Source organism: Scyliorhinus torazame, chromosome 19 (genome assembly GCF_047496885.1).
Source record: "Scyliorhinus torazame isolate Kashiwa2021f chromosome 19, sScyTor2.1, whole genome shotgun sequence".
Taxonomy (NCBI): domain Eukaryota; kingdom Metazoa; phylum Chordata; class Chondrichthyes; order Carcharhiniformes; family Scyliorhinidae; genus Scyliorhinus; species Scyliorhinus torazame.
The window spans coordinates 63,149,838-63,169,092 of NC_092725.1; the positions used below are offsets into that span (position 1 = coordinate 63,149,838).

Here is a 19,255-nt window from a genome sequence, read left to right on the forward strand (position 1 = left end):
CCATCTCAAGCGGGTGGCCATTGACCCGTACTGTCACCTTAATGGGGGCCACCCGGGGAGTTGCCACACAATGCTGCTGCAGGCAGTCGTCCTCCGTCTCCACGTCCTCAGGAGTAGTCGCCGCAGGTTCATCCACATGGAAGGTACGGCCCCAGGGCTGGTCCCAGTTTCGGTCGGAACGACAGCGCCTCTGGCGCCCCCAGGACCGCCGTCCGCGACGGGGTCAGCGCCTACAAGTCTGACACGGACATGGCTCCTCATCCATTGGTTCTGGAGAAGGCTCCCTTCGGGGAGGAATGTCCGACGGCCACTGGCGTCGGTCCGGACGTTGCCTCGCCCAAGATACCGCAGGAGTGCGGGGGGATGTTTTCGGACGGAAGGGGTTGCGCCCCAAGGCATGCACTTCCATTCCCTGTAGCTCCTGCACTCCTCGTTCTGCGCTCTCTCAGGACAATACTATTTGAATGGCCTGTTGAAAAGTCAATGTTGGCTCAGCTAACCACTTTCTCTGGGTGGCCGCTGTCGTGGTTCCCCAGGACGACAATTCGTTTACACCGATTAAAACAGAGAGTCTGAGCAGCAATCTTCCAAGCAGTAGACTTTATTCACCTAGCACAAGAGAATAAAATCGGGATGTCCGGAACAATCCGATGAGCCCTCAGGCTTACAGTCTTTTTATGTACATTTCAGCTCCGTATCTCAAGATTCTTATCTTTCTTATCTTACTTTACAGCCGGACCTTGCTTTGGCCACCATTGTTTTTAGTTGACTTTTATCTGTCTTATTCAAGATTGGTCGCTTCCTTTTTCCTCTCTTTGTCTCTTAAACCATGGTGGTTATAACTCTTGCCCTTATCTACACTTCTCTACTTGTGCAACAATCGTGGTTTAGCTGACTTAGGCCGAATGTGTGGAAACACCTGCTCACTTTATTCTCTCTTTTTTATTATGGTCAACTACTAAAGTGAGCCACTGAGCAGTATTCATTGTTCCCCCAAGTGACTATTGTTTGCCTTCGTTAATTAGTGACTGCTATACTACTTTTCTGGGTCTTCTGCTTTGATCATATCAACTATACTTGATTACATTAGGTCATCTATTCTATGTTTGATTACGTTAGGTCACACGAGGTTACTCTAAATTACATTAGGTTACATAGGTTACATACCCATTTCACTACTCACCTAAATCTGCTTTATCATTTCACTAAAACCTATGATTCTGAATTCCATACCTAGCTCATACAATATCCAGTACAAATTCCCAACATGTTGAATTCCATACCTAGCTCATACAATATCCAGTACAAATTCCCAACACCGCATTGTTAATACCCCAAACCAAACGGTCGCGTAACATTTCTGACAAGGTCTCATCATAGTCACAGTACTCCGCAACCCTGCGTAGCCTGGATAGAAAATCGCGGTATTAAACCGGTAACGCTGGACTGTCGTGGACGGGGTTGGGTTAAAATGTTGCCCCACTATATTCACAAGTTCATAAAACGTTTTGGTGTCCGGCGCAGCTGGGTACGTAGGGCTCCTAATCACCCCAAACTTATGCGGGCCGCAGGCGGTGAGCAATATGACCACCTGGTGCTCGTTTTCGGTGATATTTTTTGCCCGGAAATAGTAACGCATCCGTTGTGTACTGGTTCCAGCTTTCCAGCGCAACATCAAAAACATCCAAACGCCCGTACAGAGGAATGGTATAATAGAAAACAACTTCCAACCTGTATCCAACAAAAATCCAGGGAGGTGACTTCAGCAGTGTAGACAGCTATTCACTTTAACCTTCGTCGCCAGTTTTGTGAGATTCCTGAACTGGCCAGCTTTATTTTTATACTAGGAGTTTACTAATGATTTCTCCGCCCCCCTCATTGGGGAAGCTCATACTCCCACAGGATTGTGGGATTGTCATTAGTCCCCAGCCAGCCAATGGTAAGTAGGCAGGTTATAACAGTAACTAAATATATCGGTGAGGATAGCACAATTGATGTGGCTGACAGGGGGCGGGATTCTCCACTCCCGCGCCGAAGTGGCCGCGCCGTCGAGGTTCACGACGGCGCGGTACGGCCCCGGTCCCGGTCGATTCAGGCCCTGACAATGGGCCAGTATCGGGGCCGCGTCATCTCCACGCGCCAGGCCTTGTCGCCCGCGTAAAAGCGGCACCGCATAGATGACGCGGCTGGCATAACGGACGTCATCCGCTATGTTGCCGTGGTTGCCGTCCTCTCTAAGTCCGCCCCGCAAAAAAATGGGGGAGTGATCTTGCGGGGCCGCGGAAGGAAGGAGGTCCTCCTTCAGAGAGGACGGCCCGACGATCGGTGGGCATCGATCGCGGGCCACCCCACATTCCAGGTGAAGCCTGGTGCAGGATCCCCCCGTCGCCCCCCTCAGTGTTCACGCACCGCCCACGACTGCAGCGACCAGGGGTGGACGGCGCCGGGGGGAACCCGCCGTTTTGGCCTGGCCGCTCGGCCCATCCGGGCCTCAGAGTAGCGGGGGTGCCGGAGAATCGCCATTTTCGGTGTCTCCGGCGATTCTCCGGCCTGCAGCCTGCGAAACCCGACCGGGCCGTTCCCGCCGCTTGGGAGAATCGCGGGAGGGCGTCGGACCGGCGTCCCCGGAGATTTTGGCGGCCCAGGCGATTCTCCCAACCGGCGTGGGAGTGGAGAATCGCGCCCATGGACTTCGGTAAGGCCTTTGACCAGGTCCCACATGGAAGGCTGGTCCAAATGGTTAGAGCTAATGGAATCAAAGTAAAGTTCCCAAATTAGATTCAAAATTTGCTTGTTAATAGGAGGCAAAGGGTAATGGTGGAGGGTTGTTTTTGTGATCGGAAGCCTGTGATCATTGGTGTACCACCGGAATCAGTGCTCCCTTGCTGTTTGTTATCTGCAGTAATGATATGGAACAGTATAATTAGCAAGTTTGCAGAAGACGCACACATTCATGTTGTTGATAGCGAGGATACAGACTGATATTGATCAGGTGATAATTTGGGCAGAGCAGTGGCAGATGAAACTTAATCCTGATAGTGGATGATGCATTTTGGGCGGGCTAATGAGGGTAGGATATACACAGTAAACAGTAGGTCCCTATGGAACATTGAGAAACAAAGGGATCATGTGAACAAGTGAATGGATTCCTGAAGTTGGCAGTGCAGGTAGATAGGGTGGTGAAGAAGACCTATGGAATGCTTGCCTTCATTAGCCAGAGCCTAGAATATAGGAGCAGGGGGAGTCTTGGTACAACTTTATAAAACATTAGTTGGGCCACAGATAGAATATTGTGTACAGTTCTGGTTGCTACATCATCGGAAGAATGTGATTGCACCAGAAAGGAGCAGAGGAGATTAACCAGGATGTTCCCTGGGATGGAAAGTTAAAGCTATTAGGAGAGACTGGATAGGCTGGGTTTGTTCTTCTGGAGTAGAGGAGGTTGAGAGAATCTGATAGAGGTATACAAAATTGAGATGCATTGATGAGGTAGATCCATGAGAATCATTTTCCATGGCCTAAGGTGTCTAAGGAGGGCACAGGTTTAAGATGAGGAGCAAGTGGTTTAGAGGGACCTGAGGAAAACAAATTTCACCCAGAGGGTGGTGGAAATATGAAATTCGCTGCCTGAGAGGGTGGTGGAGGCAGGTACTCGCGCAACATTTGGGAAGCATCTAGATGAGCACTCAAATTGCCATGGCAAAATAGGCAATAGATTAAGTGCTGGTAAATGGATGAGTATAGATTGGTATTTGATGGTTGGCATAGACTTGGTGGGCCGAAGGGCCTGTTTCTATGCTGTATGACTCTATGAGCACTGTGGGGATAACTACACATGGAATGTAGTTATTCAAAAAGGCGACTCAACACCACCTTCGGTCAATTTGAGATGGACAAATGCAGCCACAGCAACACCCAAATCTTCTGTGGTGAATCCCGAGCCACAGGCAAGTTTGCCAATAAGCAAATTTCCCTTTCAAAAATGAACTCCTTTTAGAAATGCCCATCCCATATATTGCTGACCACTTGAAGAGAATGAAAAGTAACCGTGGACAATCTTGTCTCAACTTTTGCATCTGAAGAAAAATGGTTTTGGTGAGACTACCACTGTATGAATCTTGGTGCTCTAAAGCTAAAGATTTAGCTCTGGTCGTCTTTGTGAGCTGCAAGTGAAAGTAACAAGAACAGATGCATAAAATCTCGAGTGAAATTACTTGTCCCTCCAGCTTCTGATACCACACCCAAGAGTGACTGGTTTCATTAAAAGCAAATTATTGCGGATGTTGAAACGAAGGAGAAAATGCTGGAAAATCTCCGCAGGTCTGGCAGCATCTGTAGGGAGAGAAAAGAGCTAACGTTTCGAGTCCGATGACTCTTTGTCAAAGCTGTCATCGGACTCTAAACTGGCTCTTTTCTCTCCCTACAGATGCTGCCAGATCTGCTGAGATTTTCCAGCATTTTCTCTTTCGACTGGTTTCATTAGATGTTTTGGGACTCCTCGGAAGAGAGTATGACTTGTATAAGCAGAATCCATTAATTGGTTCTCCCCAAGATCATCATTACCACACCTTTCCCAAACCAAGGCCTAGGTCAGCTTTTAGGAATTGTGAATGACATTCATGCCAGTCTCTACAATTAGTGGAAGATTATGCCATCAACTACCACTTTGGCAAGCTGCTTCATTAATTTTTATCTCTGTAGAACATGGAGCCGTCAGCTTACCCAACGTGCATACTGCCTATTGGATCAGGTGATGACTCTCTAGTGCTTTATCCAAATCACAACAATGCGATGACGGATCTTGTTGATCATGGACATTAGCCGAAAAGGACGCTTTTGACTGCTTGACAAGCTGGCCAAAGGAAAATCGATTTGTGGTCAAAATCTGTTTCATGTATATTTGGCGTTTAAAATTTGGTGTTTTATCTAATAGATACACTTGTAATTAATGCAGAAAATAGCAGTAGTGCTAAGGATTGCGAAGAGTTTTGTGTCTCAAAGCACAGTGAGAAACACATTTTTTAAGGTGTCCAAAAAAGCATTGCTATCGCGGCACTCCAAGCTGTCGAACCTATTTCACCCTGAGATGGGTATTTATAGTAAGGGGAGGTCAGCAGAGTTTGTGGCCCCCACTATAGATAAATATTTGCTACTTTTGGTTACAATTTTGTTCCCTTTATAGAATGTAGGACCAGGCCAGCATTTATTGCCCATCCCCAATTGCCTTTGAGAAGGTGGTGATGAGCTGCTTTTTGGAACTGCTATAATCCATGTGTAGGATTTTGACCAGCAACAGTGAACCAACAGCAATGTATTTCCAAATGAGGATGGTGTGGTGTGGAGTGGAATCTCGGGATAGTGGTTGCATATATCCACTTCCCTTGTCCTTCTAGACTTATAGGATTTTAAAACTTGCATTTCAACCACAACTACTTAATCTCCTTACCCTATGTTTTCTCGCCCTAGTTTTGAATAACTATTGCACTATCCATATGTTGCCAAATAAAGGCGTTACTTTGCAACAAAGTTCTTCATCTGGTACTGGCATATAGTTATATTATTTTGATCCAATGAATCCTTGCCTTGAGATTGGATGAGTCTTTGGTAGTTTTGGACTTGCTTCAATTTCCTTTTGGAACTGAAGTGTGATGCTTACAGACTGTGTAGTGGAAGTTACATTGATTGCTAGCTCTGAATCTTTTGTCCTCCACCTAGGAAATGTATTTTATATTAAAACCCTAATATTATTTTCTCCCAGCAATTTATTACATTCTGTTGACAGTTTATGAACTATTCTGGCTGCATTTAATTGTTTTGTGTACCCCATTTCCTCTAGTGTCACTTGGTGTATTTTAAATTAGCTTTCAATTAATTTTTAAAATTGTATTTACTGTTACATTTTCTCCACTTACACAGGTGACTCACTATCTGCAATACCCACCAAATACAAGCAAGGTATATTCTTATTTTGAATGCCGTGAGAAGAGGAAGGAAGATATCAAATCCAAGAAGGTGCAATATGATGAAACTGTGTTCTATGGTTTGCAATACATTCTCAAGAAATATTTAGCAGGTGACTTTTTGAAACTTCTTGCTGTTAAGCATGTGAATCAAGTATAGCTCACTTTTTGTATTACTATCTCTACTGCATCATATTGTTCAAGATTTTTAATACTCATTCTCAGTTGTACTCATTGAAAATTTGAATCATTCAATTTGAGATGCATATTGTAATGTGTAGATGTATGTAGTCATAATGTGGGCACATTCAGACATTAAAGCATATGATACAAGTGCAACCTTCAGCTATGGGTCCAATGACTTTGGCCCAGATTTTGCTGTCCATGTCAAAGGAATGGTGGTTGCCATTCACCTGCTGCTAACTTTCCACAGCAGCATTTGAAGCAGGTATCTTACCCAGCCCTGGATCGCCTTCAGGATGTTTGAGCATGACTAGTCACAGTTTTTGTGGTATTGGCATTAGTACTGCAAATGTCTTGCCATTTAAATGCTAAGCCTATCAGCAAGAACTGTTGCACTGCACCCTTTGGAAGAGCAGGATATTCTTGATCCAAGTTTATGCTTTTAACATATGATATAGGTTGCTGTCTGATTTAATCTGTTAGAACAGAGAATAATAGCCTCTCCCATATGTTCAACGCAAAATCCTGAGTCACTATTTGTTCTGGCCACCCTCTTACTGGCATCCATCTTAAATTTTACATTTCAAACCCTTGAGCTTAAATATTGAAGTACTATTTCCAGTACTTTTTTCTATCCCATTAAGAATGTTGTGCAGACATGTCTTTTGAGGCTAAAGACTTATCTAGTTATGTTCATGGTTGTTCACTCTGGCATGACTCCAACTAAGTTGACCCCACTGTACTGTCTCTGGAGCCCAGATGTTCCATAAATAAAATGGAGAGTACTCTGGGTACAGACTGACCAACACTGCAATTTCAGCATGGTTTCTGGGAGTGAATGAACTCGCATGATTGGATCAACTTTATTATCATAAATTCTTTCTTGTCCATAGAATACATAAACATGCTGTTAGTCTGGAATGAAGTAACTTAGTTGATCATTAACAAATGTTCGGTTCCAGATAAAGCCTGTTTGCCGCATCATATCTTGGCTGCCACCTTTGAATCCGCAGGTTTTCTAGCTTTGTGTCAGATAGAAACTTGCAGTTAATTGGCCATTCACTAACGTTAGTTTGAACCTAAATATTGCTTTGCTCTCCTAATAATATCTTTATTAATGTCGCAAGTAGGCATATATCAACACTACAGTGAAGTTACTACTGTACATAGAACATTTGTCTTTATTTGGGTGAAGCAAATCGCTTGGTTACCCATTCGTTACAAAAATTTGGTGTTTGATTTATCATGACATGATTCAATGATACAAAATTGGTATGATACAATTCTTTGACAGTTAGCAGCAGTAAACCAGCTTGTCCAAAACATCCCTTTCAGGAAATAAGTGGTATTGTGTGTAAATAACAATATTTCTAAAGATTGGGTCTCAACTACATGGAAATATAAACATGATTAATTGTTTAATCTGAATGAAAAGGTCTTCCTCTAAATTTTCAACAGGCAGAGTTGTAACAAAGGAGAAAATTCAAGAGGCCAAAGAGGTCTACAGAGAACATTTTCAACATGATGTATTTAATGAGAGTGGTTGGAATTATATTCTTGAGGTAGGAGATTTATGTTTTTGTGTGCTGCAGGAATTGCAAGTGTCAGGAACTATTGATTTTATTCCCTTGAACCAGATGTTTTTGGCTTTTCTTCCCACTTCCTTGCCAAAGCATTTAATTATTGTGAGGCTACAGTTTAAATTGTCAATTGGCCTCCACCTTGTGACTATTTATGTATGAGCCTTGGTAAAGATTGTGGACTCTTTGACTGCAAGAGACTTCAAGGTCCAACCAGTACTATCTCCTGTTATATGTCATATTTATAAATATGATTTCTGGATATTTCTGGATGTTAGATTTCCTGGCATTACTTTTATTGATACCACCACTTCACCCCTCCATGCCCCCCTTAAACCCAGGGTGCTGAAGCCATTTGTTCCACTATATATTATAGCGATGAAGTTTGGAAGCTTGCAGTTTGGAGGCTTGCTTTCTCATTAAGTGTGTGGGGGGGTGGAAATCTTCTGGATAATGTTGTTTAATTCTTTAACCGATTAAGTGTCAAGAAACTGATATTGAATGTGAAACATTTCTATGCACCCACAACAAATGGCTTGGCATCAGTAATAATGGTTAAGATATTGGAGTGATTCACCATTAGTCAATGAGAGGCTAAAATTGGGATACAAATAAAGGCCTGGATTTAAATTAAAAGGATATTCTTGCCTTTTGACTGGGAAGAAGTGAATGGTTTGAGTGAGACATGTTGAATAATAGTACCTCATTCAACATTTCTCTGCTGGCATTAAGTCAACTTAACAATTATATACCAAGTTTGTGGTAGTTGGATGCAGAGTAATGGCCAAATGAGTATATTAAATTCAGGGACTTTGTCAGCTTCAGCTGCCAAGTTGAAGCACATATGGTATTTCTCTGCTTGGAGCCAACTTATTTTAACTTCAGTAGAATTGGTGTAGGCAGTTGGTCAAATTCAGTTTCTATAATAGAATTCTTGGGAGTTTGTTACCGGTTTAGCATTAAAACTCTAGCGCAGGTGGAATGGAGAATTTTGAAAATGAAACTTCAGTCTTTTTAATGAACAGTATAATTTGTATTTTAATGAAGCTGTCGGGTGTTTAAGAAAGGAGAGTCTTAAAGAAGGCAACAATGTTTTTAAACCCTTTAGAAAAAGAGGTTGGAAATGGTGCAGTAAATTTGCAAGGACTGAAGGGGCTGAATGTGTGTTTTTGTTTTCTGGAGCAGGCTGAATGACAAGTGATTTTAGTCCGAACAGTGGCTATTTAGCACAAACTATTCATGTCAGTTTCTGTGGGACCAAGAAGGGAAGTCAGTGAGTAATTGGAATGGGATCAAGAAGTGAATCTCATGCACTAGGTAAGATTGAAAGTACATAAAATAGGATTGAAACTAGAGATGGGAGTTCAAAGCAGAGTTGGGGGGTGTGGGTAGATTTAGCTTGGGAAAGAGATGGTAGAGGCAGCTGAATGGATGGAAATCCATTCCTTTGATGGAAATCAATGAGCTCTTTACATAGACTTAGAATTTACAGTGCAGAAGGAGGCCATTCGGGTCTGCACCGGCCCTTGGAAAGAGCACCCCACTTAAGCCCACACCTTCGCCTCATACCCGTAACCCAGCAATCCCACTCAACCCCTTTAGACACTAAGGGAAATTTAGCATGGCCAATCCACCTAAACTGCATGTCTTAGGACTGTAGGAGGAAACCGGAGCTTCCGGAGGAAACCCAGACACATGGAGAACGTGCAGACCCCGCACAGATAGTGACCCAAGCCGGCAATCGAACCTGGGCCCTGGAGCGACAGTGCTAACCATTGTGCCATCCACACTTAACACTTGTTGAGAGCAGAAAGCAGTGGTAAGGGGGCTAAAGAAGTGGGTGTTGAGAAGCTGGGTTATCTTTGCTCTCCTCGATGATATTAGACAAGTTGGCAATTTTAGTAGAAGTGAGAGGTCCAGTTGAGCTTGATGTGAATGCAATTAGACTTGGTGATGGATGGCTAAGTCCGTTAGATGCAATTACTAGCAAGAACACAAGTTGTGTTCAGAAACACCGCTAGTGCATCAACAACTGAGGTCCATGTCAAGACAGGCAGATTGGAAAAGGAGAGTTAGCCCTTGTACTGAAGGGCAATATAAGGATGATACTCGGAAAGGATCTTGGCTCAGAAGATCAGAAAGTAGAATAAATAGTGGGTGAGATTAGGAATAAAAAGATCAGAAAACAGTCGTTTTTGGACTCCCGAAAAGTAATTTATGTTGTTGGACAGATCATTAAGCAAGAAATAATTGGAAATTATTGTAATAAATGCAAGGCAATGTAATAATTGTGGGGGGCATTAATCTTCATATAGACTGGACAGATAAATTGGGAAGGGTAGTCTGGAGGATAAGCTTGATGAATGCCTGAACAATAGTGGAAACAACTATCGCTAAAACTATTTTAGACCTAGTGTTGAAAAATGAGGGTTAATTTGTAATCTCGTAATAAGATTCTCTGGGAAAAATTATCATATAAATTAATTTGGTATTTAATTTTAAAGAAAACATACTCCAATCAAAAAATAAACTTAAAGCCAATTAGATAGGTATGAGGGCTAAGATTGATTGGGTCAATCAATTGAAAGGTATGGTGGGAAAATTGAATATGGGAGTAAAGTAGCCAGGAATATAAAAACCAATTGTAAGAAGCAAATGTCTCAATTATAGACCAATATAATTGGGATGGAATTATGATGGGCAATGGCAGACATTGAACAGATATTTTGTTTGTCTTCACAGTGGAAGACAAAAGAATATATACTATAAAGCGTAATCAAGAGTTAATAAGAGGGAGGAACTTAAGATAATTTTAAAGAGAAAATAGTATTGGATTAAAATCCGACAAATTCCTAGGACCTGCTGGCCGACATTCTAGGATGTTATTATTTCAAGTTCCTTAGATTAGCAAATGTAACAGCTATTCAAGAAAGGACAGACAGAGACAGATGTATAGGCCAGTTAGCCTGATAGCAGTTAAAATGGAAAAATGCTGTTACATATTAGTAGAGACACCACTGCAGTTAGAAAATCCATTGTATAACCAAAGTCAATGAGATTATGTCAAAAGGGAAATTGTGTTTGACAAAATTATTAAGAGCCTTTTGAGGACGTAATTAGGTTAGATAGGTGAACAAGAAAATAGTGTGCTCCGATTGCCAAAGGGCATTTGACAAGGTGCCTCAAAAAGGCTAATATACAAAATAAGGGTGCATAGAGCTGGGGATTGGTTAACTGATAGGAATCAAAGAGTAGGGATAAAATTATTTTAAGTTGGCAGGCCTGGACTACCACAAGAATCAATGCTGAGGTTGACGAAGAGACAGTAATACATCTACGTTTGTGATACAAATCCCCCAGGTAGGAATCTGGAAGCTGTGTGTTTGACACAAGCTACAAAGAGATACAGATCAATTAAATGAATGGAGTATAATATGGGGAAGTGTGCAACGTGTGAAACTTGTAAATGCTGGTGCTAAGACATTTGAGTGTACCTCTTACACGGAAAACAAAGATAAATATGCAGGTACAGAAAGCGATTAGGGGCAAATGGCATGTGACCTTAATTGCAAGGAGATTGGAGTCCAAGAATAAAGAAATCTTGTGAAAAATTGTACGGGGCTTTGGCAAGACCACACTTGGAATATGTGCTCCGTTTTCGACTCAATAAGGACGGAAATACCTGCAGTGAAATTTCACCAGATTAGTTCCTGGGATGACCTATTACAAGAGTGTGAGTAAATTGTTCCTATTTAAATGGAATCTAAAAGAATGTGAGATGATCTCATTGAAACATACAAGATAGGGCAGCACGGTAGCATTGTGGTTAGTACAATTGCTTCACAGCTCCCAGGGTCCCAGGTTCGATTCCCGGCTTGGGTCACTGTCTGTGTGGAGTCTGCACATTCTCCCCGTGTGTGCGTGGGTTTCCTCCGGTTTCCTCCCACAGTCCAAAGATGTGCGGGTTAGGTGGATTGGCCATGCTAAATTGCCCATAGTGTCCAAAATTGCCCTTAGTGTTGGGTGGGGTTACTGGGTAATGGGGATAGGTGGGGTTACTGGGTTATGGAGATAGGGTGGAGGTGTGGGCTTGGGTAGGGTGCTCTTTCTAAGAGCCAGTGCAGACTCGATGGGCCGAATGGCCTCCTTCTGCACTGTAAATTCTATGATTCTGAAATGGCTTCCAAGGCTAGATACTGAGACATTGGCTGGATTTTTCCAGTCATTGCAATTCACTTTTCCCGCTGGCAGCGCACCCTCATCCGCTTGTTTCTTGGCGGTGTGAGCTTGTTATAAAGGGAAATCCTATTGACAAGTGGCCAGAAGATAGAATCCCACCACCAGCGAACGGTGTGCGGCCGAGAAATACACGGTTGTGGACCGGAGAATCCAGCCATTGTTTCCCTTGGTTGAGGAATTGAAAACACGGGCACAATCACAGGATCAAGATTTACTCTGGACGAAGAAACTTCTTCACTCAAAGGATTGTGAAACTTGAAATTATCTACCCCTGAAGGTTATGGATACTCCCACCATTAATTGCATTTGAGACTGAGATAGACAGACTTTTGGTGCTGAGGAAATCTAAGGATGCGGTTGGGAAAGTGGATGCAGATCATCATGCAGTGAGGTAGTTTACCAGCCATGATATTAAATGGTGGAGAAGGCTCAATGGACCATTTGATCTACCCCCATTCTGTTATGTTCAAAATGGAAATTTCAGAAAAGTTGTTTCTCAACTTTTTCTTGTTTATTGAGGAAAGTTTATATTCCATCCAAAGAGAATAGATGATTGTGCTGTGAATTTTCTTTTTCTGTATTAATGCTCAGGAAGAAGATAGAGATTTGACTAAACAATTGAACAATTTTTAAACCAGGCATAACATGCATTAATATTTCTATCCTGGGGTAAAAGCTAAAACAAAAAAATGTGAAGTGGGGAACAATCAATCCAACCACTTTTTTTAGAATGTGGAATTTGTTACCTCCCCTTCCAAAGAGATACTAAAGATTACAGACAAGCAATAGTTGGATGTACTGTCCTTTGACACACTGCTTCGATTGGTCAAGCCTCTTTTGGGCTTGGTGTATGACAACAGTGAATCATCTGGTGTCTGTAATAGCCAAAAGACCATTGCTTTGCTTAGCATATGTGTGATATTATATTCCTAATGTCTTAATAGTCTTTGCCTTCCACTTGGTATATTTCACAACAAAATAATGTTTTTAGTTTTTAAAAAAAATTGAGTACCCAATTATTTTTTTCCAATTAAGGGGCAATTTACCGTGGCCAATTCACCTAGCCTGCACATCTTTGGGTTGTGGGGGCAAAACCCATGCAAACATGGGGAGAATGTGCAAACTCCACATGAACAGTGACCCAGAGCCAGGATCCAACCTGGGACCTCGGCGTCGTGAGGGAGCAGTGCTAACCACTGCGCCACTGTGCTGCCGATAAAGTTTTTAGTACGTGAAGCAATAAACCATTATTTTCCTTGTTTGCTTTGTGCCCCCCCCCCCCAGCCCCAATGCAGATGTTTATAAAGGAAAATGTTGTGCCATGCTGCTGGGGCTATCAAAATGATGTTTCTTCTGAGTATCCGTTTTTTTGTCTTTCACTTTCTTGAGGGAACAATTTAAAGTATTTAACTTTAAAATTTTACTTTTGGTTGTTTGCCTTGGGTCAGTAAAAATGGTGGTGTTCTTGGTGAAGTGTACCTGGATTATGAAAGCATTTGGAAGTATATGAAAACTAATTAGACTTTTAAAAAATTACAGTAATGGATTTTGATTCTCCATTTTAGAAACACGATGGTCACCTTCCAATAGAAGTAAAGGCTGTCCCTGAAGGGAGTGTCATCCCCCGGGGAAATGTTCTCTTTACAGTTGAAAACACAGATCCAGAATGCTATTGGCTGACTAATTGGGTTGAGGTATGTATGCACTTTGCAGGATATTTAATTTTATGCAGTTTCACCTTTAGTCTCCCTGTAACTTGGATGTGGGCAGAATGTAGCCTTTTGTGGACAGCAGTGACATTGCATTTCCTTTTATTCTTGTTTTTAGACTAGTCTTGTTCAAACTTGGTATCCCATCTCTGTGGCCACGAATTCCAGAGAGCAGAAGAAAATTTTAGCCAAGTACTTGATGGAGACTGCTGGTAATTTAGGTGGACTGGAGTACAAGCTTCATGACTTTGGTTACAGAGGGGTTTCATCACAAGAGGTAAATACTTTGTGCAATGACCCATATGTTTTAATAGTAAAAGTTTAACTGAATAAGCAGAATGGCTTGGTTAAGATTTCAACCAGGTCTTAAGATCCTATAACCTCGATCTTTCTACTTGTCATTACTGTCTAACCGAGCAAAGTGATGATGTAATCACAGTCCTGAGTTCACATTGCTCTGGAGTTAAGACCATGCACTGTTTGCACAACAGGATGCATGGTTGGAATCTGAATTATGTGCAAAATTATGATTCCCCCACCTTGGAAAAATTGCATGACCAGGGTACAGGGCTTGATAAAAAACAAAATTTATTGAATTTAAAATAATGGTGCCTATGAAAAGGCTGAGATATAGTTTTGAATAGATATTTATTCCAAAACCATAACTGAAATTTGTACACCTTAACTTAATCACCTGTATGTCATAACATCTCTTTTAGACAGCAGGAATTGGGGCATCTTCACATCTAGTAAACTTCAAAGGAACAGACACCGTTGCAGGAATCACGGTCATCAAGAAGTATTATGGAACAAAGGACCCGGTGCCAGGCTTTTCAGTACCAGCAGCAGAACACAGGTGAGCACTTTCATAATTTATCTTACTATTGGGAAGCTGCATTAAAAGTTTTGGCAGTAAATTTCACAAAATGCTAGGAGGAACACTTTGCTAAGAACTTGTCAGTAGTAATAAGTATTTATGGTGTGTAAGTCTTCCGTTTTGAATTCTCATTTATATTCTGGTTTATTTCTCCTGGAAGTTGAGGAGATAAGTTCTTAACTCTGCTTTTTTGAGATGTAAATTTCTCTTAACTCTGCTTTTTTGAGATGTACATTTCTTCTGAGAATGCAAGAATTTGTTTACATTCCCCATTTTTTAATATATTGAACACAGTCCAGATATGACACCATTTGCTGTTTGCAGGACAGACTGACACTTTAGAAAGATTTGTCAGTATATAAATCCTCAGGATTCTCCAACTGTTAGCTACCCCTAATTAATCTTGCATAAGTGTCAATCTTATCACCTGGTTGCACCATTGCATTATTCTCTATCTTAATGTAAACTTAATCTTGAATAGTTTCCTGTGATTTTATTTGTCTCTGTCCAGAAGAGCTGATAAGAGCAGTGAGTCGTTGAGGTTGCTTAAAAATATTTGTTCTCCACATTGTTTTGAGGAGCTTTGTTTTAATTCTGATGATAAAATGAAGTTTGAAAAGAGGTGTTTTTTTTTACAATTAAAGCAGTTTGCAATCAAATGTTGGTCTGTCATTTAGGCGCTTAAATGGTTTCTATATTTTATTCCTTTTGAGCAGTACAATTACAGCATGGGGAAAAGACGGTGAAAAAGATGCCTTTGAACACATAATGAAGAAGTTTTCCACAGTGCCTGTATCAATTGTTAGTGACAGTTATGACATTTATCATGCTTGCGAAACCATCTGGGGTGAGGACTTGAGAAGTTTGATAGAAGAAAGAAGCCCTTCAGCCCCACTCATTATTCGGCCAGATTCAGGAAATCCACTTGATACAGTTTTACAGGTAACATATTTTTCTTCTTTTAGAGTGTAGTTCCTTCTTTATGATCTCCTCAGTAACAATATGACACAGAAGTATCCATGTATATTTAAAAATAAATGAAAGTGCAAGTTTAATTTATCAGAATGGGAGTTGAAATGGTGAAATAAAGTATACTAAATATTTAAGAATATACTTTTTCAAGCTCTTCAGCGGCTCAGACTGACCAAATTCCTCCAACTAATTAGTTCCGACTGCGTCTGAAGTTGAACCCAAAGTTTGGGGTTTCCTTTAATGTAGTCCGAGACTGAGAAGAAAGAAAAGCACGGCGGAGGTTATTCGTGAAGGCCCACCTTCGCAATCTTGCCCCACGCCCGAGGTGATAAAAGTGAAATTAAATTGCAAGGCTATCTACACCAATTTATAAGAGTTGCTTTACCAAATAATCCAGAGGGACAGATTATAAATCTACATGAATACTCTACTCGTCTTGAGGTTTTAAAAGGAAAACCTTGGTAGAAGTTTAAAAATATAATTGACAATGGGTGCATTTACCCTTCATGCGATATCTGAAGGGGTTCTGCACAAAATATCATAACTGATGTTGTCTCTTGATATGCATGCTGATACTTGGGATGAAAACTATAGAGTGCTGGCACTCGTGATGAGGAAGTCAATTTGCCAACTCTTGAGATGGATCAAGGTCTGCTAAATGGTACCAACAGATTATGAAACTTTTTAATCTCATTATTTGCTGGATTTGATCCCAGAGATTTATGGAACCAAGTTCCCCAGCTCCACCTCCACAAATGCACTGGTCTGTTCCAGACCAACATCAGTGTTAGGCCTTGTTCAAATTGGGCTGGAGTGAAGAACTAAATGACTGTCGACTGATGAATATAAAAACAAATTCACTGTTCTGCAAGAGCTGATTTGATGCTGTGATTGATCTTGAAGTAACAAGTCATATAACTAATCTTTGGTGTGTTGCCGAATTATCAAATTGTCACTTTTCTGGCCTTCAGGTTCTTGAGATCCTTGGAAAGAAATTTCCACCAACTGAGAACTGTAACGGTTATAACGTTCTTCCTCCTTACTTGAGAATTATTCAGGGAGATGGTGTGGATATAAACACTTTGCAAGAGGTAAGAGTGCACAGTCCAGCAAAGGTTTTCAAGAGATATAATAGTGAGATTTGGGGGAAACTGATTGCATGACTGAAAGATCCCCAGTCAGTGAGTGTAATGCAACATCAGTTTCAAACCAAAACAGATGATATTGGGACAGATGACCAAATTGTTTGTGTGGCTTTAAAGAGGGCCATGAAGGAGGAGAATGGAGAGAATTGAAGAGAGCTTTCCAAGAGCATGGGGCCTTTATCACTGAAGGCACAACTGCCAATGATGGCCGAATGGAAGGACACCAGAGTCAAATTCAAATAGAATTTGAATTTAATGAGGAGAGAGTGAGGAATGTTGCATTGCAGTGCCAGTTGTCACAGCAGACTGGTGAGATTGAGGAACTTTAATGGTATGGAAAATGTTGTAAATGGTATGGAAAACGTTAATCCAGAAAACTAGTTTTGAATTAAACCAGAGACAATGCGACATGGTTTCAAACAGTAGAAGTAACTTGAAGACTTAAATCAGAAGTTTCTTTATACAAAGTGATTAACTGGGAAAGGACTTCAGTTTAGGATGACAGATGCAAAAACTTTCTTGACTTAAGAAACAACTGGATATAACTATGAGAGGGATGCAGGATTATTACAGATAGAGAAAAGTATGTTGCAGCATGCTATCTTTAAACCAATAAAATTTGTATATGTTTTTTCAGATTGTTCAAGGCATGAAAGAGCATAAATGGAGTATCGAGAACATTGCCTTTGGATCTGGTGGTGCTTTGCTGCAGAAGATGACGAGAGATCTTTTGAATTGTTCCTTCAAATGCAGTTATGTGGTAACAAATGGACTTGGGGTATGTTACACTGTATAGAGCTTTTGAACTGCATTTTAAACAACTGTAGGTTTTGGGTAGAGCGTTGCCCATATATATCGAGCATATGAATCAAATCTCTATCCAATCAATTATAAACCTGTTCTGTTGAATAAGTAGGCTAATATCTCTTTGTGCTCATTCTGGCCAGTTGCACTATACATAACCTTTGAGTGCATTGTTCACTAAATGTCAATTCACATTAATATCACGTTGGACTTAACTTTACACAATTCTGCTGAATAAGCTGTAACAGTATAACCAAGTAATTCATAGAATGTAATCTCAAACATCTAGGCCTGTTTTTCCCACCCTCCCATATGGCTTCTAATCTGAGCCACTCCTCACGTTCCATGCCCTTTCAGTCATCCTCTTCGAAGCAACTGTCTAATTCCTGTTGTGTTTATTGTAGCTTTCTACACCTACAACTGTTTTCTCCAATTGCTGAAGCTCACTGGAATATAATTTTAAATATAAGCATCTTTATATTACCTTTTCTCGATTTGACAGCAGACATTTGAGTGTTGACAAACTGATTCATGGATGCACTTTCCAGTGCTGGGTATTAGGGATAGCACTTATGAGCGTTCCACTAATGCAGATCCTTGTTACATTCACAAAGTATTGTTAAGTTATGTTTTTTGTGTGGATATTTTCCTAAACTAGTAACTGCTTTCTAGTTCCAGTTATAAACGGTACTACTTCATGTCTGTAAATTGACTTTTCTCATTTTAGGTAAATGTTTTCAAAGATCCAGTTATGGATCCAAACAAGCGATCTAAGAAAGGACGTCTGTCTTTGCACTGTACTCCTTCAGGGGATTATGCTACACTTGAAGAGGGTAAAGGAGAGCTGGAAGAAAATAGTCCTGTAAGTAAATTTGTACCTTCTTATACTCTGCCACGTAAACATGAAAAGTTTAACATGACCTAATAACAAGGTTAATTAAGCAGATTAGAAGAAAACATTGGCATTTAATCTTTTCAGAGAGCCAGTCACATGCAGGCCAGACCAGGTAAGAATGACAGATTTTCTTCCCTAAAGGACATGAGGGGACAATTGACAAAATTGGTTCATGGTCACCATTTGACCTTTAATTCCAGATTTTGTTTTTCTTTTTTGAATTGAAATTCTACCATCTGCCCAGGTAGGATTTGAACACGGGTCCCCAGAGCATTACTCTGGGTATCTGGATTATTAGTCCAGTGACAATACCACCATGCCACTGATAGTTTGCAGGTAAAGGAACAAGTGATTTTTCAAGTTTGCTGCGTGAGTCCTGGACCCCTGTTAAATTACATGAGAATAGGCACAAGGTGGTTGATGGTTGATGCTGGTATTTGCCATTAAGTAAGTGTGAGCTTCAACATAGGAGCACCTAGACTAGATGATGTGCAAAAGGGTTGTAAAGGCAGTTTAATGAATGAAAATATGAAATTGTAACTTTGGGGGGGGGCAGAATTCATGGACATTTTCGACCAGATTGTTAACGAGAAGAGAACCCGGAGGGAGATGCATGAATCTTTAAAGATGACTGTGCAATCAGGAAAGGCGAAAGGACAGGATAAAGTTGGGGGAACAAACTAGATTCTGCATTTTTAGGTATAGAGGCATTAACTATAAAACAAAGTGATACTAAATTTGAGATTTTAGCTTTGTTGCTAACTTCGCCTTAGTTTAATTGCTCTGTTTTATCACCTTTGCTCTTGAGTCGCCAGGTATCTTTATGATACCGCCACGTGGTTCAGGTCCGAGTAATGATCAATAATCCAATACACCGCTTAGTAAGATTTA

General features: G+C 41.0%; 1 protein-coding gene across 1 annotated transcript in view; it reads left to right on the forward strand.

The window, feature by feature from the left end:
* nampt1 (nicotinamide phosphoribosyltransferase 1) overlaps positions 1–19,255 on the forward strand; it is a 43,363-nt gene that overhangs the window by 13,476 nt on the left and 10,632 nt on the right. The window contains exons 2-10 of the mRNA XM_072484422.1: positions 5,917–6,073; positions 7,602–7,705; positions 13,528–13,656; positions 13,790–13,948; positions 14,391–14,527; positions 15,265–15,490; positions 16,492–16,611; positions 17,303–17,443; positions 18,197–18,331. Of these exons, the coding sequence (XP_072340523.1) occupies positions 5,917–6,073; positions 7,602–7,705; positions 13,528–13,656; positions 13,790–13,948; positions 14,391–14,527; positions 15,265–15,490; positions 16,492–16,611; positions 17,303–17,443; positions 18,197–18,331 (1,308 nt within the window). The remainder of the gene's footprint in view (positions 1–5,916; positions 6,074–7,601; positions 7,706–13,527; positions 13,657–13,789; positions 13,949–14,390; positions 14,528–15,264; positions 15,491–16,491; positions 16,612–17,302; positions 17,444–18,196; positions 18,332–19,255) is intronic.